We start from the raw sequence: 23322 nt of genomic DNA on the forward strand, positions 1-23322 counted from the left end.
GTGCTGCCCCTGGACTTGGCGATGACAGAATTGCCTCTGGACATGGCGGTGATGGGGCTGCCCTGTACTTGGCGTTGATAGTGCTGCCCCTGCCCCTGGCAATGGTGTGGCTGCCCCAGGCGATGGTGGGGCTGCTCTGGCGATGGTGGGGCTGCTCTGGCGATGGTGGAGCTGCTCTGGCGATGGTGTGACTGCTCCTGGTGATGGTGGAGCTGCTCTGGCGATGGTGATGCTGCCGCTGGTGATGGTGATGCTGCTCTGGCGATGGTGGTGCTGCCCCTGGCGATGGTGTGGCTGCCCCTGGCGATGGTGTGGCTGCCCCTGGCGATGGTGGTGCTGCTCTGGCGATGGTGTGGCTGTCCCTGGCGATGACAGAACTGCCCCTGGCCGTGCCGGTGCCGCCCCGCGCTGCTGTGTGGCGGCGCCCCCACAGGTGCTTTCCCGCCCGGCCCCGCCTGTCCCCGCGGAGGGCGGAGCGCCGCTGCCCGGGCCGCGCTGCTTCCCCGCCCCTCGCCTGCCGAGCGGGGCCCGCGGCGATGTCGGCCATCCAGAACCTGCAGCTGTGGTGCCGGCAGCAGTGCGAGGGCTACCGCGATGTCAGCATCACCAACATGACCACCTCGTTCCGCGACGGGCTCGCCTTCTGCGCCATCCTGCACCGCCACCGCCCCGACCTGCTGTGAGCGACCGCCACCCACCGGCTTCTGCCCCGCTACGCTTTTCCTTCCCCCTCCTTATGGTTTTCCTTTCCCCCTCTTCCATTTTTCCTTCCCCCCCATGCTTTTCCTTCCCCTCCATGCTTTTCCCTCCTTCCATGTGCTTTTCCTTCCTTCCTTCCTTGTGCTTTTCCTTCCCCCTCATGCTTTTCCTTCCTGCTTACATTTTTCCTTTCCCCCTTATGTTTTTCCTTTCCCCTCTTAACGTTTTTCCTTTACCCTCCTTATGTTTTGCCTTCGCCCCTTTATGTTTTTCTTCCCTCCCCTTGTGTTTTTCCTTCCCCCCACCTACTTTTCTTTCCCTCCTCCTGCTTTTCCTTCCCCTCTCATGCTTGTCCTTTTCCCCCTCATACTTGTCCTTCCCTCCCCACATAATTTTCCTTCCCCCCCCTTATGGTTTTCCTTTCCACCCTTATGGTTTTCCTTCTCCCCCTTAAGCTTTACCTCCTCCCCCCTTATGTTTTCCCTTTTCCCTCCTTTCTCCCATCTGTGGCTGAATCATAAGTGTTTTAGACGCGTCTTTTCCACTGCAGGACAAGTTCAGGCACTAATTTTTGGGGAAATGTTTCCTTCTTCGCCGTTCCTATTTGCTTAGGCTGGGCTCTCCTCACTGAGCTGCTCACGAGTCCGGAGGCGAGGGCTATTTAAACAAAATACAATAGAAGGGCAGGGCCCAGCAACCACTGGATTCCCACACATCACTCGTTTTTCCTTGGAGAGCTCTGTCTGTGGGAGGCAAAGTGCTTTCCACGCCTTGCTGGTGCCCCTGGAGGTTTTGACCTGTCTCTGCCCAAGTGTTAACATCTGGGAAGGTGGATCGCTGAAGAGAGATGTAGATCCTGCTTCCAAGTTGATTTTTTTTGTTGTTAAACTTCTAGCTCTTTGGACTTTGAGGTGAGGGGATTGCAGAGGGAGGTCAAGGCAAGGGAGTAGCACAAAGATTGCCCTAGGGCGTTGATTTAAGCATTAAGTCTCTCCCAGGCAGATGTGTGCAGCTGGTAGAGGACCCGTCTGGGTTTTCTATAGTTTAGTTTTCTTCCTGTTCCTTGAATTCTGCTTTTTAACTCATGCTCCCAGGACAGCTTGCTGCTTGGGTTTTGGAGTGGAAACTTCTTTTGCAGGTGTTTCACTTCTAGTCAAAGCCCAAGGAGAAGATTGGTCTCTCTTTTGCCTCTGTTGTCTTGAAACTTGGAAGAGGCAGGAGCAGGCTTGAGCAGAGGGAGGTTAGTGCAGGAGCTTCAGGCACGCTTTATCTGTAGTCCCCAGTGCTTGGGCAGTCACCATGGTGTTGCTCGTTGTTGTGTATGGCTTCCTGACATACTGTCACATCCACATGACTTCAGATATTCCCTTTCCTTCCTTTGATTCACAGTCCCAAGGATAGAAAATACCAGGGCAGAAAGGTTGATGTGGCCAGGAGGTACTTGTGGAGGGACCATGATCACTTCCTGACCGACTCTGCAGCTGGCCCATCCAGAGCATGGGTGTACACAGGGGCTCGGTGGCTTGAGAGCTGGAATAATCCTGTTGACCAGTTTAGTGGGTTGTTCATAATCCCTGAACTGTGCGTTAAGGGTTATGGATAGACGTATCTTAAATAGATTCTCCTGTGCTGAAGAGGGAAAATGTTCCTTGTGGCATCTCTCTCTTCCCATTCATTTTCTTTTACGATGGAAATTCTGCCTGGCTTTATTCACGACCTTACGGAAGCTCTTTCTGACTCAGACCAGCTCAGCAAAGACTGCCTGAAGGTTAGAGTAAGAGAAGATTTTGTCAGTGACCTCCCTCATCGGTGTCAGTGATGTAATGCAGGAAGGCACCAGGTGTATCCTTGAGCTGAGCGAAGTCCTACTAGAAGGAAATTATGCTTTCAAGTGATTGGCGGCCAGGTGTCATGTGTCAGATCCTGGGGCTGGATACTTGTGCAAATTCTCCACGTCTCTCTAAAAGGTTCTCTGAGTGTTGGTGGCACAGAAGCGCAGCTGGGTGTGCATGTGGCTGTGACTCCTGCTTCCCAGGAGCCTGAAGTGGTTTATCCTGAGCTTCTCCTCTGGCTTCTAGCAAAGGTCCTAGTTGAAGATTAAAAGCATGATATTGAAAATAAAACTAGGAAAGTTTTATTTGGTGTTTGGAGCACTCTGTGTGTTTGCAGCAGCTCTGATGTATAAATCATTTACAGAACATGGTTCAGTCACGGCATCACAGTTTTGCAACAGTGTGTTTTCCATCTTGGTTTACACAAATGACATTCTTGGGCTGAGTGCAGGGGATTTCTCATTTCAGGAGCCTGAGACATTCCCAGAAAAACTAAAAGCAATTACAAAACATGGTCATAATCATTTGTGGTGTACGTGCCTCAGAGGACAGGCTGGTAGGGGTCTCTCTTCCCTTCCTGTTTCCTTGCTGGAAAACATATGGAAAATGTGATAACTTCTCTCAAACTTGGCTGATGTTGTTGGTATGTTATTGGTGAACAGGGCAGGCTGTGTAAAATTAGAAATGCATTTCCCACTCACTTCCCACTCACCCAAGGATGGGGAGTGGAGATGCATGCTGAATTACCGTGGAAATTCATTTCTCTGTTGCCCCAGCTGAAGAGTGCTTCATAGCCAGCCTCAGCCAGGCACACACATTGTGTCAGGCAGGTCACAGTCCATTTTATGGGATTATTGTGGAACCCTGATTCTCTTTTCATCAGAGGGACGTGAAGCCTCATGGCAGCATGATGGGAAGCTGAGGTCAGCAGCCGCATGTGGTGGTGATGACTGTGGAAGCTCTGGCCACAAGTTTAGTGGCTGTGGCCTGATAAATGAATTGGAAGAAGCAGGGGAGCTGTGCACACTTGCTCAGATATTAATGCCAGATGTCAAGGAAAGGTTTTGATTAAACTCATTCTTTTTGTCCGGGATGTTGCTCTTTCCCAGACTGAGCTGGTGTTCAGCTCTGTGTTCTGGGAATGGACTGGTTGTGAAATCCTCCTTGAGAGCTGAGCAGCAGTGAGTGCTCATTCCTGCAGCAGCATTTCCTGGGCTTCTGTAGGCTCAGTGGGGCAGGATGAGGCTGACAGTTGCCAGTATGGACAGGAAGGGCCCTGCTGTCTTCATCTCTTTAGCAAAAGGCTGAGATGGAGCAGTGCTTGACCTCCGTGGGGCTGTGGTTTGCAGGATAGGATGAGGAAGGTCAAGGGTCTCATCTGTTGTTGGTTGCCCCCAGAGAACGCTGCAGCTCACCAGCCAGACCAGAGCAGTGTGGAGCAGGCATTACTGAGGAGAGGATAAGGTATGGACATCTTGCAGCTGGGATTTCCAGCCTGTCCCCTCTCCCCAGGTTTTTCGCACATCCAGAAAGAGCTCAGCTGAAAGATCTTGTTTCCAGCAGAGCACACTGGGTTTGATCCTTCTGTTCAAGGACTGTGAGCAGGCAAAGGGTGTTTCACTCTTTTTCAGTGATCCTTTTGACTGAACATATCTTATCTCTAAAGGAAGTAGTACAACAGTGCTGAGAGGTAGAAGCTTTTTGAGGCCATCGTGGCGCTGGGACTTTGTTTGCTCATTGTGTTCCAAGGTAAAGTTTCCAAATGAGTTAGTGCTTCAAGCAGCAGCAGAGATTCCTCCTAAGGAAACACATCTGCAAAGGACTGTGGAGTGCTTTGCGAGCGCTGGGTCTGTGCATCTGGAGCAGTCAGTGATTTGTGGGCATGAGAAATGTTTGGCCACTTCTGCTAAGAGAAGGATTTTGAGGGGGAGCTAAAAACTTCCCTTCTATTCCTGTGCTAGTGAACTCCACTCCGATTTGTTTCCAGTGCTGGAGGCTCTCTCTTGGGTCAGATTTATATTTCTCACCTCTTCCAATTAATTCGGTTGCCTGTTTTCTCAGAGGAGAACTCCTACTTCTTCATTTGTATTAGCTTTGCTTTCTTAGGATTACATTGGTCCAGAGAGCTTTGATATTCTAAGATAGCAGATGCACCAGCAAGATCAATTTCCAAAAGAAATATTGCATGCAAGCAGTTCACCTGACTAACCAGGGAAGGAGTGATGCTGGGAGGGCAGGAGGCTTGTGACATGACCAGTGACTTGGTTGTTTACATTCTCCCTTGGGGAATGGAAGGGGATTTCAGACATTTGTCATTAGATATTTGGATTTTTAAGTCTCTGTTATGTGCCACGCAGTGTGAAGCTGCGCACACACAAACACAACAAACAGTATTCGGCAAGAGAGCAACAGGCACTGACTGACAATAAATAGATAAATCTAGTATGTTATATCTTGAATGTCAGAATGACTGAGCAAGATAAAAGCTCCCTTTTGCTGTTGCAGGTGTTTTCCTTTGTTCAGGTAGTCCCTGCTACAGAGGCTTTATTTGGGAGCAGAACTGGGAGTGAGGGCAGAGAGCTGCAGTTATCTGCTTCAGCTGGCACTTAAAGAAGCTGATTTTTGTGCCTTATGTAAAACAGGATGATTGTAGCTATTGTTTTACTGAAACATTTTTGGCTTGTGATTATTTTTGTTGTTTTTTTTAATCCATTGTCTCAGGGAAGGGAAATCTCCAGGACGGAGCACTGCTTGAAGAAAAACCTTAGCGAGTTCCTTTATTTTGCACGGGAAATAATGTATGGTTTAGAGGTGGGGTGTACGTTGTCTTTATGTACTTCCTGGGAGAGTTTGACCTTTGGGTCTTAACTGTTGTTCATTCTGTCTTTATCCCACGTAGCAATACCAGATGTGGGAAGCAGAGAGGAGGCATAGGCTGCAGCATGATGGACAAACGTCTTTGAAGGAGCCTCTCTTATTTATAATGTAATGCTCTACTTTCTGTACTAAGTAGATAAAGAACCTGGCTTGCTCCTTACTGTTCCAAGTCATGGAAGAACTTCCCCTGCTGCGATACAGATCATGTGTTTATCTCATGAATAGGTTGTTGCCAGCCAGCTTTGCCCTGGTTTTCACAGTTATCCTGGCTGCTTTCAGAGGTAAGGAACTGGCTAACAAGGGTAGGTCCGCATCCGTTATGGACATGCTGCATACAAAAATGCAAAGTTGTTACTGTAGCCTGTTGTGTTTATCAGCGAGAATATCCTCTTTGATACCAGCCTTTTGCTTAGCTCTGTGCCAGCGGATACAGGGACTGTAAAGTGAAACTGGGTTATCAGAAAGGGATTGACCCTGCCTGCTTGCCTGGGCAGAAGGAGGAAGCAGGGTTGGAGAGCAGGGCTCCCGGCCAACAGTTAGGTTTGTGTTCCCTGTTTAGCAAATGACAGCCAGTTTACAACGAAGCTGATGCGAGTGTTTCCTAAGCAAGGGACATGCTCTGCTCTGAGTGAGAAAGCATGCTGTGTTGTGGCTTTACTTGAAATAGCACAAACTCACTCTCCCCCGTGCTTTCTTGCCTGTCCTGCCAGATCCCAGTTTCTGAGTTCCCAGCACAGGGTGGAGAGAGGTGGCATCTGAATTGGACCAGAGAGTGGGAGAGCAAATCTGCGGAGAGGGGGAAAGGGAGGTGATGTCCAGGAACAGCAGAAAGGAAGGAGGATTGTTGACTTTGGCTTGTAACTGCAAACAGTAATCGTTTCTTACTTTTCAGTTATTGGTCATGATTACAAATCAAAGGTGACAGCCCTAGGGAAAGGGGAATAAGATTTCTACGGGAGACATTAGTATTGTCAGCCACAGTATTGTGTTGTGGGCAGAGGTATTTCCCAGACAGATATCCGGTGCTGGTTTTGTGGAGCTATGCCAGAAAAGAGAAGAGAATTTGAAACCAGAACTTGTGTGCTGGTGGAACCAGTGGAGGATATGGGCACACTGGAGAAGCATGCAATACCTGCAGTGTCTGAGGTATCCACACCTCCTTGGAGCTGAGATCTCTCTGTCTGGAGACAATTTGCAAGACAGGAGAAAAGCATGAATGTGGCTGTTTGGACAGTCCTTCCAGGGAGAGGGTGATGGCCTTCTGACTGGCGGGCATTGGGTGTGTTTTTCAGAGGTGGGAGAGGGAGGAGCAAAGCTTTTAGTAGGGGGGAAAAAAACGCTCTCCATAAGTTAGAGGTTGCTTCTGGCTTTCTCAGTAAAACCTGTGAATCTGCACGGGATGTTTTGGCTTCAGCACGTCCTGTCCGTGGGAGTCTGCAGGAGTCAGCCCTGCGAAGGTAGACGTGCCAAAGATGTGTTGTGCTTCCTGCAGGGAGATGGCTGTGCCTGGTGGCTCTTCTGCATGTCTCTGTCCTGGGAACTGGAGCACTTCCATGACTGTCTTGGAGGGCATCTACCATGCTGCTCCCACTGGAGCATCTCTGAGAGGCAGGGTCAGAGGAGGTGCTCTGTTCCCCAAGCCAGTGCGGCTGAGAGAGGTTTGAGAAGTTGGAAGTGAAGCAGCTTGGTCTACATCACCAACATGAAGATTTTTCTCTTTCTCCATTTCAGAAACTTCGACTCCCTCAGTAAAGAAAATGTATATGAGAACAACAAGTTGGTAAGTGACTTTTAATCTTTTACTTTTGGTCTAGTCTATGACCTCGTGCTTTGCTTGTGTGGCTTAGCAGCCCTGTAAGATGCAGTGTGCTGAGTGTGCCGTGTTCCAATCCTTTGACTTATTCTAAACACATCCAACCTTCTGATTTGGATGGTAGTGTCCAGGCTTGTTTGGCTGCTTGAAAGCATTCTCAGACTGCTCACATTGCTTTACTGGCTGCACAGCGATGCCTGTGTCCAGTGTGTCCTCTGGCTCCAGGAACTTGGACAGAGGTGATGAAGGTCAAGACACTGGTATGGATGAGGAATGGAGCAGGAGCTGGGAGATAGCTGATGTGAGAGATGAAGTGCATGAAGTCTCCCTCAACTTCGGCTTGTTCCCAGTGCAGGGGATGAAGGCTGCTTCTATGGGGAGATGTCATTAAGCCCCATCCTGCCTGGACACCTCTCTCCAGGGTGGGATTTGTATTTCTCTTATTCTCGCCATGAAGAAAGCAGAAGTTGGGCAGGCCAGCCCAACGGCCTCCTGCACTGGATCCAAGCTTGAATGTAGTGCTCCAATGAAGGATTTTTTTTTCCTCCCTCTCTCTCTCCCTCACAAAGAGAGAGGCAGTGGATTAAAATGCTTCTCTTCCTTTGGCATCGTTCCATGCAGCTTCATGACTGCTTGGCAGGAGCTCAGGATGTGAATGAACCACAGCAGCTTACTGTTGTCCAGGCTGGAGGAATGACATCCTCTGACACAGTGATCCCACTGAGGTGGTCCTTACCTCCGGGAGAGCTAAACTCGCCTCCCTACGCTCCTCAGCTTCTGTTTCCCTTTAGCCCCAGCTGTGTTCACAGTGCCTGTAGGGGACCCCTTCTCTTCTCATGTTGGGGGTGCAGTATGTGAGCAGTTGTTCACACCCTCTGGGATTCAGCCCACCTTGTTCCTCTCCTCTAGATGAGATTCATACTGACTGGTTTTGCTCTTGAGGTTTGGTACTTGGCAGGCATCGGGGCCTCTTCACCATGGACAGTCATCCTGGCTGAGTGCTGAGCATTGCTCCGTCCCCAGCCAGGCTGCTGGTGTCTGCTCTGCTGGTGACTTTGTTTTTCTCTGGGAAATGAGCTGTATGAGCTGCCTCCTCTGCTTCTATTAATGAAAAGCTTCTTTGTGCCTTTCATAAAAAGAGTTGCTCCATCCTTTGTCACAGCCTGTGTTCCCTACCCTTTCCTCCTTCCATTTCTTAGTTTATTTTATGCCCTTTATTTTGCTTTTTCTTCCTTTTTCCACTTGCTGTAGAATGACTTGTTTGTGTTGCCCGTTCACTGCTGGTATCCTGCTGCCTTGGCTGTGCCGTGAGTGGGTTTGATCCCTCCATCTCCCTCTGAGCTCCTGTGCTGGCCTCCCCCTTGGACTGCTCTCTGTAGTAGCTCCTACACTTTCTTCCTTCAGCTGCCATTGGGGTATGAATGGGTCTGATTTCTCCCAGCTCTGTTCTTCAGCTACTGTTCAGACCCTCCTCGATGCCTCACTATTCAATAACTTCTTTTCAGGGGCTGCATTATTCAACTAAAAATATCTTGTCCAGGCTGCAATTTGCCATATAAGGTCTTCTGCCAAAAAAGAATGTGTCACTTCTCAAGTGCCAAAAAACCAACCCTAAACCCTAGGAAAATTTCAGTTAGTGGCGTTTTTTCTTTCTGAAGATTTTGAAAATGCGTGAAGAGGAGAAAGGTTTCTAGAGGCCTTGGATACAGTTCTTTCAGTGCTAAGGGATGTTGGCATGGTATAGCAGATACAGCAGTGGCCGAGCAAAGCTGAGACTGGCTGGCTCAGATAGCCTCAAGGGTATTGCTGCCTCCTCAGTGGAAGTGGCACTTACCTCCTTTGTAAAGCACTTGGAGCCGCACTGATCAAAAACATTATGCAGAAATAATGTGTTGCTTCTCTAAAGCCTAGCCTGGGCAGGCAGGTAGAAAGGGGCAACTGGGCCATGTTACAGGGTGAACTTGTTGCATTTCCAGGCAACAGCAATTCCCAGAAACACGAGGATGCTATAGATGCAGGGGATGCTACTTCCTAATGCTGCTCTCTGCACTGCCCACCCGATTCTGGCCAAAACAGCTGTGTGCATAACACCCCCTCCTCTCTGTGGTCCAGGCAGCCCCTTGCACTTGTTCTGTGCCTGTTGCCCTGGTCTCAGATAGCACCATCTGGCAGGAGGTGGCATGGTCTGCATTCCCGCTAGACTGCACATTAGGAATGCCCAGCAAGAAAACTCCACTGGTCAGACCAGTTGTGCAGCCAGAGTGCAATAGGGAATGCTCCAAAGAATATATTAAGTACCAGGTTATGAGACAGGCGAGTGCCAGGCTTGGCTGGCAGCCGGGATGACACAGCCAGAGGAAACTAGCTGAAAGTGTGCTTAATCTCAGCTCAGTTACATTTTTACTGGGATACCCAATGGAAAAAATGGTAATTGTTTTGCTAAAAAATAATGGCTCTTTGTTTCTTCTAAACAGTCATAGCTGGCTTGTACACCCACACTGTTGTGTGTCCGTGCCAGAGGTCAGATGTGGAGGGTTTTAATATATTCAAGTCTTTCTTTAACACTTTCACTGTGGGGTTCTGCAGTAGCCTTCACTGTGCCTTCACTCCTGCAAATGCTGTTTTCCGTGGCTGTGAGGGCATTTCAAGCAGAGTGCTCCAAAAGACAGGGGAAAAGGAAGAAAGAGGGCTGGAGAAAGTCCCTAGTAAAAGCTCTGCTCTGAGCTGAGCAAGGGCAAAGTTACTTTATGGATGTTGCAATTTTTTTGTCCTATAGTAAAGGCTCTTGTTCAGAGGCAAAAGAAAATAGCTTTTCCCTCCTTTATCTGATTTTGATCCTGCAGTTTCAAAGCAGAAGGCACCACAAGGAGGAATATTTGCCCCAAATATGTGTTAGTGTGAAAAAAGTTAAGCTGGAAGGGAGATAGGTGTCAGGAATTGTTCTGTTTTATTCCTTTCTTCCCTCTCTCTGGTCTGGGAGAGAGAACCTCCCTCCTGCAGCTGGAGATTTCCCCTTTTTCAGATGGGGAAGAGCAGGCAGTAGGCGGGAAGCATTAACATTTGCACAGCACTCGGAGATAGAAAGCTGCCTGCAAACACCTACCAGCACACTGTTAGTTGGGGAGTGCTCCAGGTTGGGCTGGAAGCCTGGAAACGAGTCTGCCAGCCTGAACTGACAGAGCCCCTTCTGCCAGGCATCACTCTCCGCAGCTGTGCGTATTCAGATAGAGGCAGGCTCGTGGAAGAGCAGGGCAAGCCCAGGTGAGTTCCTGTCCAGTGAGCTACAGCCAGCTTGCCAGGCCAGATTTTTGGCTCCCTGCCTGAATTTCTCAACACAGTGGCTGGAAGCCATGACTCCGTTGGTTCCTATAACGGCTGTACGGTGTAGGAGTTAAGCTGGGGCAGCTGTTCCCCAGGAAAGTTTTTATTCAAGTGGGGCTGTTTGTAGTGAAGTTTTGTATTTCTTATGAGGAGCAGCTTTGCTGTCTGGGCTGGACAAGACCTCCTTTTTTTCTTCCTTCTTGTCTAGGCATTTCGAATTGCGGAGGAGGAGCTGGGGATTCCAGCCTTGCTGGATGCAGAGGATATGGTTGCTCTGAGGGTACCAGACAGGCTGAGCATCCTCACCTATGTTTCCCAGTATTATAACTACTTCCATGGACGGTCTCCTAGTAAGTATCATATTACCTGGAGGGATGGGAAGGATTGGGGCTTAATTTTCTGCTTTCCCTTGCCTCCTAACAGGCTTGGAAAAGCAAAATAGACTGCACAGAGGCCTTTTGGTACCAAGGCTGTTTCAATGGAGCATCTGAACTCTTCACACACTGGCCGACAGTAGCACCAGTGCTGTTGGAAAGGCACAGGGCTGTGCCTTGTCCTAGAACTAATGCCTTAAAATTCAACATTCAACCTAGAATTTATTATCATTCAACCTAGAATTTATTGTCGTTCAGCCAGACAGGAACAGTGAAAGTTCCCCTTTGTGGTTTTCAACTAATCTCCATCCCTGTTCCAGTCCTTTCCACACTTGGAGGGCTGATGAGAACACAGAGCCTAACAAGGCTGAGCTTATCTGTGAGGCTGTGCTGATGGAACAGCATCCATGGCAGGGTTTGTACAGTACAGCAGTACGGATATAAAGAAGTAGAAGAAAATGACCCCATAACTGGCAGAATAGTGATAGCAATTCTTTCAAACATAAAACAGGCCACAGAGCTGCCAAGGCATTATGTTCACATACTGGAGAGTTTATCTGGGCTCACAGGAGCATTACTGTAGACTTCGTTTATATTTGGCTGTAAGCTCATACAAAATGAAATAATACGATAAACCAATTTCACAGGTTCCTCCAGAGGAAACTTTAGAAAATGGGACATGAATGACTTAGATGGCTAAGGTGAATCTAGATGGAGAAGACAGATATGTATGAAAAATGTCCTACATATTGAAAAGACAGCACAATTCACTCTGAGAGCTGCCTTTAATGTCTAAACTCTTCCCCTTCTCCACCTCTTTACACATTCAGGAGTGCTTCTCTCCCAACCACAACCTCTTCTCTCTCCCCTCTTCATGTTTTATTTCTTGTTTTAAAGCCATTGTGATTGAAGTCAAACAAATTCCATCATGTTTGTGCCAAGTGGTGGGAATCTGGGTCAATCTGGGGTCTCTACCTCCTCCCCCACAGCATCTTACCGACCACGTCATCAAGCACAGCGCATTTTTATACTCTCTAGTGTCCCACAAAATGCTCTGGTTGCATTCCTGTTGCTGGGATGAATGTGTGTGTCTGAAAGTGAGCCCAGGCAGGAATGCGCCCTCTGACACCAGGCAGAGTCCTAATACCACAGTCATGCCCTTCGAATGGGCTCCAGCAGGGCCATGAAATAAGCAGTAAGCAGAATGCCAGAGAGGGAGAGTGGCAAATATTTTATTGAGGTCAGACATTTGCAGAAGAGTAGAGCTGAAGCCACCTATCTTTGTGTTGGGATTTGGGAACTCGATAAATGACGCAAGTGGGAAGTGAGGGGGCAGCCCTAGTCTAAACCATTTACTGGGTTGGCTGTCACCAGTCCACTGGTCACTGTGGTAAAAGCCCTGGGTGTTTATTTTGATAGCTAGCTTTCTTGAGAGAAGACTGCTGGGAACTGTGCTTCCTCTCTGCTCCCTACCCCCTGCCCAGACTCCCTCTGTATTTACAGGAAAGGGTATAATCTCTTTTCAGACGGGTGGTCATTTATTTGTTCACTCTTAAAGTGAATCTGTGGCTCAGCTATCCCACAAGGAACACAGAGACATCTCATTCAGAATAGAAAGTGGCACAAAAATAACATCCCTGTGAGACAGATGAGAAGTCTCATCTATAAAAATTGTGCCTGAAGACTTATTTCTCAGGGAAGCCTCCCTGCACTTACTGTGGCACAAGGCATCATTCCTTGCTTGGCTGAAGTGTGTTAGAGATTCTCTTTTCTCCATTTGTTGTGAATTTAGAGGGTTTCTCTTTCATCTGCAAAGAAACAAGGGAAGGGCATTTGCAGGATTCTTGTGGCAAGTCTTGTTGGTTTCTGCATCAGCACCATCATGACACCTCCAAGTCTCTGTTTCTGTAGAATTACCCATTTTCAGTGGCCATTTCTGCATTCAACAAGCCTGTTTGCTCCATGAGAGTCCCAGCTGGGGTGTGTGGTGGATGCCCACGGCAGTGAAGGTTCAGGGTGTGTGAGAAGTCTGGAGCACAGCAGCTTGAACAAAGCAAACCTGTGCTTCGGTTCCTTAGCTGTAATACCCAACAGCAGTACCTATTTCAGTGGTGATAAATTCCAGCCAAACTGTGGGCCAGGTACGAACCCAAGGACTTGTTCACACCATTGATGGATGATGGTTTATATTTTTTCATTTTTTTAATTTCCTGATAAGAAAAATATCAGCAGTTTCAGCTGAATGTTGGTAAAAATCACTTTGTTGCCTCTTGCCCCTCACTCCTTGACAGAACTGCTTGTGAAGGAAACCAATGTCTCATTGTATGGTTTGCATGTTAACCATCAGGTACCTCTGGATCTTCTTATGTTGTGACTCTTCAGCCCAAGGGGTTTCCTGATATTACCTTAAACTCTTCCCTTCTTTCTTTCTTCTAGTTGGAGGCATGGCTGGAATCAAGCGTCCTTCCTCTGAACCTCAGGAGCAGCCTCTTGGGAAGAAAGCTGTTGCAGAGCTTCCTAAGCCAGTGCCTCCAAAAGTGACTCCTGCCCACCCACCAGCCAGAGCTAAGCCAAAAGAAACCTCCCCAGTAAGAAATGGGTTTTGGGATGTCCTTTATACCTTAACTCTGTTCAGGGAACTAGGAAGTAGTATGCTGGTTCAAGGCTCCTAGTGGTATGAGTTAATCTGCTCGTTATGGGGAATGTAATCCAGAGGTATGGTTACTGCACAGGTTCAGGTGGGGAGTCACCAGGAAGCTGTCAGCTAGCTGGAATTCATCTGGTGGTGAGTAGGGTGTGAGGGTCTTAGGACATGTCCGAACTGTCCCTAGATCTTGGGGCTGGAGATATTTAACAGAATGTATTATTTTTGCTAGAAAACATTAATTAAATTCTTGGAAATAGTTTCAAAGCAGAGGAGGGATGAAAACACATGGAAGAAGGCAAATTCCTCTCTGACCAGAGTAAAGGACCTTTCTTGGCGGATTCAAACCAGAGACATCAAACTCTAGTTTCCCACAGGCAGACAAAACACCCTGATCTTCTGGCTTTGTGGGAATAAGTATCCCTTACTCTGTGCTGCCAAGGGCTGTTCCACTTTGTATCAACTATGGGTTAGCAGGAGCTGTGATTTTCTGTATATCACGTCTCTGTCCTAGCCAGGCTGCTGTGCGTATCGAATTCTCACCTATTTTAGGGATTGGTAGCTGTATGCAGGGCCACAGTGCTGCCTGTTCACTCACTGCATTTCCCCACAGAAAGGGGTCCTGGCAGAGAGTGGGAATATCCCTAGCAGCAGCTGTGGGATCTGTGGGAGCCACGTACACCTGGTGCAGCGCTACTTGGTCGATGGGAAGCTCTATCACAGGAACTGCTTCAGGTACAGCTCTTCAGAGTTGGGGGAGCAGGCCTGTGCGTCACAGGGCAGCAGCCTGGTTCCTTTGGGACTAGAGGGGAGAGCCTGTACTCTCCAATGTGTCTTGATGGCCTCCAAGTGGAGGAGTCCTCTGGAGGATGTTTTCTGAGACTTACTTATCCACAGATGCAGGCAGTGTTGGAACGTGCTTCTTCCTGGAAACTACAAAGCTGGGCCTGAGCCCGGTACGTTCATCTGTATGAGCCACCAGCAGCCAGACAACATCCAGATCTCTGGTCTCCGTAGCACTGGGAACAAACCTGAGAGCACCCCAGCCCCTACCACTGCCAGGGCATTCCAGAAAGCAGCAGAACCCAAGAAACCAGAGCAGGTGTTGAAGAAACCCAGCCAGGAAGGACTTGCTAATTCAACCAAGCCATCTGTTTCATCTTCTGGAAGCTGTGGTTTCAAGAGTGTAAATACTCCATGGTCCTCTTCAACTGTAAATAAATCGTATGACTGCAAAGGTACCGCGTTAGGAAATAAAACAGATCACTGCAGAGGTACCCCCTCAGGGCCTCTTTGGACAACCTCCACAACAAAAATGCAGCAAGCCCGAGAAAATTTTTTTCGGTCATTAGAGTCCTCCAGCAATAAAACCTGTGATACTGAAAACCAGGTCCCTTCTTCCCATGGTCCTGGTAAAACTGCCTCTGCCAGAACCACTGCTGAGATCAGTCCAGTGAATGCTGAGAAGGATCAGGCACGTAACTGTATTATACAGGCTCTGGCTGGATCAAATACCCCTCCAAGCAGGCTGGGAGGACTAAATTCCACTGGGTCCTCAGCATCCAGCAGGTAAGTATTCTTTCTCCTTTTTACACCCAAAATGATCCTTGGAATAACTCAGAGGAGTCCTTGCATCTTTCTTCGCTTTTCCCTGACTGCTTTTGTGACTGGGATTTAATGACACATGGAGAGACTGATCCAGGTCCTTGGAACAGAGGCCAGTAAAGATGTCTGTCCTTTCAAAAGGTTGTTCTTTTTTGCAGTGGCAAGTTTTCTCCCACCAGTTCTCAGTGGCAGAGTCAAGCTCCAAAAGCACAGTCCAACAAAACAGAGTACAGACCACTAAAACCGGAGAAGATTACAGACCCTCTGCCCAAGAGCCAGACTGCCAGCAAATCTGTTGACTCTGTGCACAAGCCAGAGTCAAAAGGCATCAAAGGTGAGGATGGGTGATTCACACACAGCTCTGCGTGGACACAGCATGCCAAGTTCATGCCTTTCTCTTCGACCAGCACAGTGGATGTGTCAGTGACTCTACTTTCTGTCTGTACCACCACAAAAGGGTTTTCTGAGTTCTGAGGCTCAACACACCTTCATTTGTCCCTGTGCAATTGCTACTTCTAGCATGGCAAGTTCTCTGAGGATCTCTAGGTATTTGGAATTGTACTAGGTGTCATCAGATGTTGGAGTCATGGTTGATTTCAGAGGCTTAAGTAGACTTTCCCAGATGGGAGACCTTGCCAGAACTTCAGGATAATTTCATGATGTAACTGGGATGCACTCAGCCTCCTTGTCTGTTTTGAACTGAATCTCTACTACGATGGCTGAGCAGTGGGCCAAGGGATCGTATTCTGGGGGTATCCAGTGTCCCAACCGCTTCCAGTTGGCTTGTCTGTTTTTTGGGCCAGAAGCAGTATCTTCTCACAGCAGGTTGCTGTGAGCTTGTGGGTTTTTTGTCTGTCCTCCTTCCTGCCTCATGCTTTGGTCTCCGAGATCTGAGCTGTTTGTGTTATATTGCTGTTGAAAATGCCTGTTCATTTACACTGCAGCTGTATCTCTGTAGCTGTGTAGGTTTAAAAGCATTTGAGCTGAAAGGGACAAAAATGCCATTAAGGTTATTTACCAGCATTTTATGTGAATCTGTCAGTGTTAAACTTGTCGAACTGATGCTAGTTTGCTGCAGTAACAGCATAGTATCTAACCCAGTGCATGGCTTATCTCCCAAGATCCTCCTAACACTCAAATCTGGCTTGTTTCTTTTTATTGGTTCTGATCTTATCTTGTTATGTTCCTTTCTTTAGGAAGCAGGGATGCTGGTGAAGAAAAGTCTGAGAGCCCAGCAGAGTGGAGATCTCGGTTGAAGCCTGTAGCCAACAAGTGAGTGTCTTGGAGCCGGTGGGTCTCTGTGACAGGTGAATGGGGATGTCCACATCTGCAGCTGTGTTTGTTGCTGCAGGTTTGTGTGCACATAGGAGGGAAGAGCTTCTGTGTTTTAATGCTTTTGTTTTCATCAATTTGATGGAAGAGGCAAAGGCTTTCACTTCTGGGGAGGGAAAGCTTATTTCAAATGCTGGACTCATTAGAAAGGTATGACCACCCAAGATGGAGGTCCAGCCCAGAATGTCCAGAACTCTTGCTGTGGGCCATTCTGCAAGAGGGAAGGTTTCCTACCTTTGTCTTTCTTCTTTGCAGAGACCAAGGTGGCTCTAAGAAACCTACTGATAACTCCCAGGTGGGAACAGGGAGCCCAGCACAAAAGGAGACAAAGCCAAGTGCATTAATTGTCCCATCAGCAAAGCAGGACTCCGGTATGAAGGATATAAGCTTTGCCTTCATTTTGCTGGTCAGGCAAGGGATAGGCATTGGTGCTGCAAGGCACATGTGAGGAGCATGTTATGCCTTGCTTTCAGAGATTTTAGCTCTCTGCACCTGCTTTGGCCATGTGGTACCATTGTTTGGAGAGTCATCCTTCCCCCAGGAGAGGGTCTAAGTCTTCACAGAGTACCTTTCTTCTGCAGGACAGCTAGCAAGATTTTGCTTGCTCTCTCTTGCATAAATGCATAATGTTGATAAATCTTGGTGATGATTCCCAACCATTTATTCTTCTCCTCTACCCTTCTCTCATACTCCGTCCTCATAATTGGTGGTTTCTTCCTGTTTCCTTTGGTCTTGCACCGCTTGCTATCATCAAGAGAGGAGAACTAGGACTATAAGTGGAGGTGGCTGGTGGTGAGTGCCAGAGATGCTGGGCATTTTATGAGTTGCAGGTTGAAATTTCTTGCCCTAAACCTTGTCTGTGCTTTTTAATCCAGCTTCATCTGGTGGATTTACGAAGAAGAAGTTGATCCCCAGCTCAGATCTTATCAGGAGCTGTCAGAATTCAGAGCAAGCCTGGAAAGATCCTGTGGGCTCTGCCAAGAATCTGAAAGAAGATGGCAATCAACTGAAGAAAAGCGTGGCCACATGTAAGATCTCTTCTGCCTGCTTAAACGCACTCTCTCCTCTACACTGTCAGGGAACAGCCTGAGTGGTCAGTATGGGAGATGTGTCCCCAAGTTTTCTGTGGCGAAGCATATGGCTGTTGTCATAGGGGAAAAATCTGTGTCATTAATTTTTATTAGCTATCTTGGCCTAAGTAGGAATCAGCCAGGCCAGCAAATTCAGTGGGAAGGGAAGAAAGTAGAATAGGGATTTGTCAGGGTCACTGCCCTGTCATTCTTTAGACTATGAAGAGCTATGAAGAGGACCATCTCCTAATTTGAGGAACTGGGATCTAGTTGATGGCTGTATTTCTCCATCTAAGTTGGTTTGGGAAATGAAAGGAATGCAGAGAACTGTCAGCCAGAGACTCCAGCTGGCAGGACCCATTGTAGCCGCAGCCAAGTCTGCTGCTTCTTGGACTTTCAACGATGTCCTGACCAGTTCTGACCAGTTTGTCCCTACCCTTAATCCAGTTTCTTACTCCAGTATGTTCAACGACAGCTCTACTGTGCATCTCTCCTCCTTTGCGCAGTTGTGAACAGTCAGCTACCGTTTCTGCCCTTAATCTTGAGTGTGGTGCAGTCTTCCTAGAAAATGCACAAGAGAAAGGACTGGACAATTGGAGAGCTGTCCTTGAGCTCTCCTGAGGCAGCACCATTGCCAGAGACTCTCAGGAGGCCCCCCCTAGTCTGTCTGTCCTGTCTTTCTCCTTGTGTGTGCTGAGCCTGCCTTGCTGCTGCCTTTTTTACAGCCCTGCTCTTACTATAGTTTTCCTTCCTCTCACATCATCCATGTACGCCTCTGTTCTCTCTCTGTGGTAATTATCCAGCCCAGCCCCTCGGGAATCCGAGTACCTCACACTCTTCTGTAGTTATCCTTGCAGCACAGTTGGGCAGAGGAATCAGAGGCACAGTGGAACAAACACACATTGCTTAAGGATTGATTTTAATAGGTATCCGGGGCCTAAATAATGCTGTGTAGTGGGGCCTGAGGGACTTCTCACCTAGGAAGTGTTTTGTGAAAGGAATTGAACCTTAGTTTCCTGAGACCTGTGCTAAGATCCCCTGGACCATCTTTGTTTCATCAGTATTTACTGATACTTCTTTGTACAAGAGCACTAGAGGGACATTTTAAAGTCTATCTTGGTGTTTCCTGTGGCAGTAACCCGATATTTCTGGTTTGTACTTCAGAAGCATAGTAAGGGGTAACTTATGCTACAATAAACACCTCTTGAGTTTTAACAAGATAATGACCGAACACAGAAGTTAATATTCTTGGGTACAAGCTCCCAAATCATGCCTGGATTAGGTGAGTGCCTGTGCCCTGGGTACGCAATCAGCACCCTGTGACCGCAGGATATCTGAGTGTCCAGCAGCAAGGAGTAGATCCGGCTGTGCCCAGTCCTGCGGACACAGCTCTCACCTTAGTCAGGCGTATTTATTTAAATATTTATTTTTAAATACTTAAAGTTTGTTGTGGCATTTCTCTTTTTTTCCCCCTTTTAGTTAAACCCTCTGTTCCGAAAAGCATCCAGAGCCCTGAAGCAGTGTCCCCAACTAAGGTATGGCTTGAAACCAGGTGTAACGGGCACAAGCTGGGGTTGCTGTTTATCCTGCTGGAGTGCTTGCCCGGAAATATCTGAGGTTGTCTTATTGGGAGGGTTTATTTGAATTCCCAGGGAAGAGATGAAAGGCTCTGGGACAGAGATAAGATCAAGAGACTGCCAGTTACCTCCCATGCATGGGAACAGTAGAGGCTGAAATAAGACAGAGCACAACAAAAATCTGGTAGATGTGGTCTCAGGAGGGGGAATGTTTGTGGATTGACAAGTTGTCTTTGGTCCTACATTTGTTTTCCTAGCTGCACCCGGACTACCTCCCTGAGGAGGAAATCCAGAAGAAGGTGTGTGACATCGAGAAGCAGCTGGATGAGCTGGAATTGAAAGGAGTGGACCTGGAGAAGCAGCTGCGTGGCTGTGAGGGAGGTAAAGGAGGCTGACGGCCAGCTGTGTTACAGTGGGGAGGTGTGAGGCTCATGTTCTACCCCTGAGCATTCTTGGCTCCATTTCTAGGAGCTCATGCTATGTGTGAAAACCAGTTTGCCAAAGTTACCTGGTCTAGCAAGATAAAGCCTTGGGAATATTGAACTCTCCATGGCTGTCTCCTAACCTATTGTTTCAGTGAGGTCTTGTGTTTATTTGGCTGAAGACCGGGGAGTTCTGGGAATGGAAGGCTGCCGTTGGTCTGGCTTTTGGATCCTATGCCAGACTGGCCGTGATGAGTGGCTCCAGTTACACAGGGCTTAGTGAGTTCATTCAGAGCAGTAGAGTTGAGGCAGCCATATGGAAGATGAGCTGGGTGCCCCGTGGCAGAGTATCCGTAAGCAGCTTCCTTGAATATGCAGGGATTGATCTGCATCCTTTCCCTTGTACCCATGAGTACTGAAGGTGAGGTGTTTTCATTTGACGTTGCCTGTGGCTCATACAGGTTATCCTAGGCTCTCTCTCAAGATTGTTTGTCTTAAGCCAGAGAGACTGAATATATGCAGCTTCTGAAGGAGTCTTGATCTTTGTCTCCTTTGCAGATGAGTCTGAGGATGCCCTCATGGTGGATTGGTTCAAACTGATCCATGAGAAACAGCTGCTACTCAGACAGGAATCAGAACTGATGTACAAGTAAGTACAACCAGAATTTGCCCCTCTGCTTGTGTACTTCACCTGTGAGTGATAAGCTGGGAAGAACAGGCAACATGGCAGCCCAAAAAATAATACCAGTTGGTGGGATGAGGGAGGGCTTGAGGATGTCTCTAGAACTGCTAGCATCCTGAGGTATTAGCTGATGGGCCTTTGAGTAACGATGAGCACCTGGGGTCTGTGCTGACTTTGTCGGGAAGGAAACCTTACAAATGTGATGGAAGAAGATGTCCCTCAAGCCACCTATATGCAGGTGGTCAGCAATGAGAGATCATCACAGAGGTGATTTAGCAGAATATGAGAAGGGTCCAGCCCTGAGGCATGGAAGGGCTCACCCCTTCTGTGATTCTTGCCAGGATGAAACAGCAGAAGCTGGAGGAGCAGCAGTGGAACATTGAGACGGAGCTGCGACGCCTCATGAGCAAGCCAGGTAAGGACCAGCTGCACTTAGAGTCCTGCTGGACCCTGGTAGTATGGAGCCCTCTGCTCTGTTTGCCATCCGTGGGATGTCCTTCAGATCTGGATGACTCTGACAGGGACTGCAGTTTGACTGTGAGGCGTCTCCTGACTGTGCTGTCAAGCTGTCAGGTGCAGACACCCTGTAACATCCAACCCACCTCTGCTTTCTGAGGGGATGTGAGATGTGCTCCTGAGCATGAGGATAATAAAATCTTGGCCTGCGAGAGGGAATTGTTGGAGCAGGGTAGAGGTGGGAGCCACAGTGGGGATGTACTCGCCTGTAGCTGTGAGATAGGCTTCCCTTGTCTTGTGCAGAGGAACTGAAGACAGCCAGAGAGAAGGAGCGAGAGAAGGAGCTGCTGCAGTCGTACCTAAACACTGTCAATGATCGGAATAGCATTGTGGAGTGCCTGGATGAGGACAGGCTCAGGTGAGGGCACTTGGATGGTGGGAGATGTGCCAACACCAGGGGTGATTTCCATTGTATTTCCGCTGCCCAGGCTGTAGGGGTAGGTGAATGACTGTAATCCAGACTTTTGCTTTATGAGAGGTAAGCGGTGACTTATCACCAACCATCTTGTCCTAAATGCTGTACTGGGCTGCCACAGTCTGGGTTTTTTTCCTCCTGCACTCTGAGAAGAATGTGCTATGGAGGTCAATAATTTCTGGCTGGGAGACTAAGAATACTCTTTGCATGGTTTTTGGTGTCTACCACCTTGTCATGAAAGACAAGTGTTCTAATGCCATGCTCTTCCATCACAGAGAGCAAGAGGAGGACCAGATGTTGGCAGACATGATCCAGAGGTTGGGTAAGGGCCCTTTCTACTCTTTATGGAGCAGCACTGGGTGGCACTGGGGCTGTGGATCTCAACCTACTCTGTGTCTGGTTCACCTCCTGCAGATGGATCTCTCGAGAGCCAGGAGACGGAGAAGAAGAAGAACAAGTTCTGCTTGTCCAAAATATGGAAGCAGAAAAATAAGAGTAAAGCACAGGAGTGATGTTCCCCTGCCCAGTGGTCCAGAGTGGGATGTCATAGGGGTATTCCTTCCTCACTGGTGCTTTCCTGAAGTCATGCAGGACTGTGATGAGGCTTTTCCACTCTGACATGGAGACTGCAGGTTTGTGGACCAAAGGGACAGTGTGTATCCCCTCTGGCCTTGGGCCAAGGACACCTGGAAGATTGACTTTTAAGACTTTTCCTTCTTTGGATCTAGCTCAAAAGCTGGCTTCAGCTCAGGAGGGCAGAGCTCGATTTGCCAATCCGGTGCCTGGGTCCTTACAGTCCTGAGTGCAGGAGCGTGGCACTGCGTGTTGCCCCATGGTGGTCTGCTCATGCCAGTGGGGGAGGACACTGCGCTGCTCTGTGAAAAGGCAGCTCTCCGTCCCTCCTTCTCTGTGTTTGCTGTGGCTCTTTGGCCACGATTGGAGACAGACCGGGAAGTGATGTGGGCCACAAGAGATCAAGGGCCTCCCCTTTATTATGCCAGTGCAAACGGGAGCAGCAGACTCTACAGCCAGGGCAGGCAGAGAGCAGAACCACCTCTGCATATATGGGATGGGATGTCCTAGACTTGGAGGGGTTTCAGGAATAGAGCTGTTTCCAGACCTCCTTTTGTGAGGTGCTGTAGTTTCTCAAAGCCATGAGAGGTGCTCACTGCTTCGTTCCCTCTGTGGGGGAGATTTGTAGCTTTCTTATTTTTTTGGCTGCACAGTGAAGCAGGATTTTATTGTCTGTGGCCCATCTTGATGAAAATGAACAGGTCTCCTATTAACAACCTGTTGCTAACTGGAAGCAGAAGGACATTAATGACATTAACGGATTAGCCTCACTCATGAGTCTTCTGCATGGGACCAACATTCCTGAGGCTCCTTTCCTGGACAGCCAGCGCCCTCAAGGGGTGCTGCAGTTCACCTTGGTGGGACTAGGAGAGCGCAGCAGGTCCTGGGTCCTGAGTGACTGCAGCCAGACATCTGCCATGGATGGCAGCATCGTCTCTTCCCAGTCAACCTGGGGAACAGGGATGGAGACAGGAAGGGAAAGATCAGAATAATTCATGATGCCTCTAGCTCTGGACTATGTATGGACTTCACTGTGCTTCCTTCCACACTCCATGCCAGGTACCTTGAGGTTCCTCTGGGTCCTGTTCTCTAGCAGGGCCCGGGATTTTGCAGGAAAGAGGTTTGCTGCCCATTGTGCCCTCTGGCAAGGCAGAGACGATGCGTCCCTTACCCACGAGGTGGCAGTGGGACTCTCTGTCCCAGGCAGGCTGCCCTGGGCACTGCAGGGTGTGCTTGGTGAGATACCGAGTGCCTGAGGGACTTCCTGGTGCCCACAGTGTGTGCCCTGTGTGTGTACATGTGGTGGGTCACCCTCTGCCTGCATATGCTTTTGTCCAATAAAGAACTGTTGGTGCAAATTTCAGAGTCCCAGCAAGAGTTTGAGTGCTGTATGCTATGTGTGGGCTGTCCTGGTTGCTGTAAGCACTGACCATCACTCTCAGGGCTGTGAGTGGAAGCAGGAGCTTGGCATGGAGAGGATTCTATGCCCAGAGCTTCCAGACCAGCTGCAGGTCCTCGGAGAGCAGTAGCGCCAGAGAGTTACTCTGATTTAGTTTGTGTCGTACTCCTC

The 23322-nt window shown here is 48.6% G+C and overlaps 1 protein-coding gene across 2 annotated transcripts; it reads left to right on the forward strand.

Moving 5' to 3' along the window:
• The first annotated feature begins 296 nt into the window (after positions 1–296).
• Positions 297–23115, forward strand: MICALL2 (MICAL like 2). 2 transcript variants are annotated; one of them, XM_054080415.1, is made up of 17 exons: positions 297–679; positions 7140–7188; positions 10751–10892; positions 13353–13504; positions 14174–14295; positions 14458–15129; positions 15324–15499; positions 16362–16437; positions 16753–16868; positions 17373–17525; positions 19047–19102; positions 19402–19525; positions 20125–20215; positions 20590–20663; positions 21008–21122; positions 21455–21501; positions 21594–23115. In XM_054080415.1, the coding sequence occupies exons 1-17, from the start codon at positions 348–350 to the stop codon at positions 21689–21691; spliced, it is 2595 nt and encodes an 864-aa protein (XP_053936390.1). In that variant the 5' UTR covers positions 297–347; the 3' UTR covers positions 21692–23115. The 2 variants fall into 2 exon arrangements, with proteins under 2 accessions (XP_053936390.1, XP_053936391.1); XM_054080416.1 differs by lacking the exon at positions 297–679 and adding an exon at positions 1197–5689.
• Positions 23116–23322: the final 207 nt, after the last annotated feature.

This window comes from Cuculus canorus, chromosome 15, assembly GCF_017976375.1.
Source record: "Cuculus canorus isolate bCucCan1 chromosome 15, bCucCan1.pri, whole genome shotgun sequence".
Taxonomy (NCBI): domain Eukaryota; kingdom Metazoa; phylum Chordata; class Aves; order Cuculiformes; family Cuculidae; genus Cuculus; species Cuculus canorus.

Coding starts and splice junctions, on each gene's coding strand:
- MICALL2 (XM_054080415.1), top strand. CDS start 348: ATGGTGTGGCTGTCCCTGGCGATGACAGAACTGCCCCTGGCCGTGCCG. Junction 7,189..10,750: donor TATATGAGAACAACAAGTTG/GTAAGTGACTTT, acceptor CTTCTTGTCTAG/GCATTTCGAATTGCGGAGGA. Junction 15,500..16,361: donor AGAGTCAAAAGGCATCAAAG/GTGAGGATGGGT, acceptor TCCTTTCTTTAG/GAAGCAGGGATGCTGGTGAA.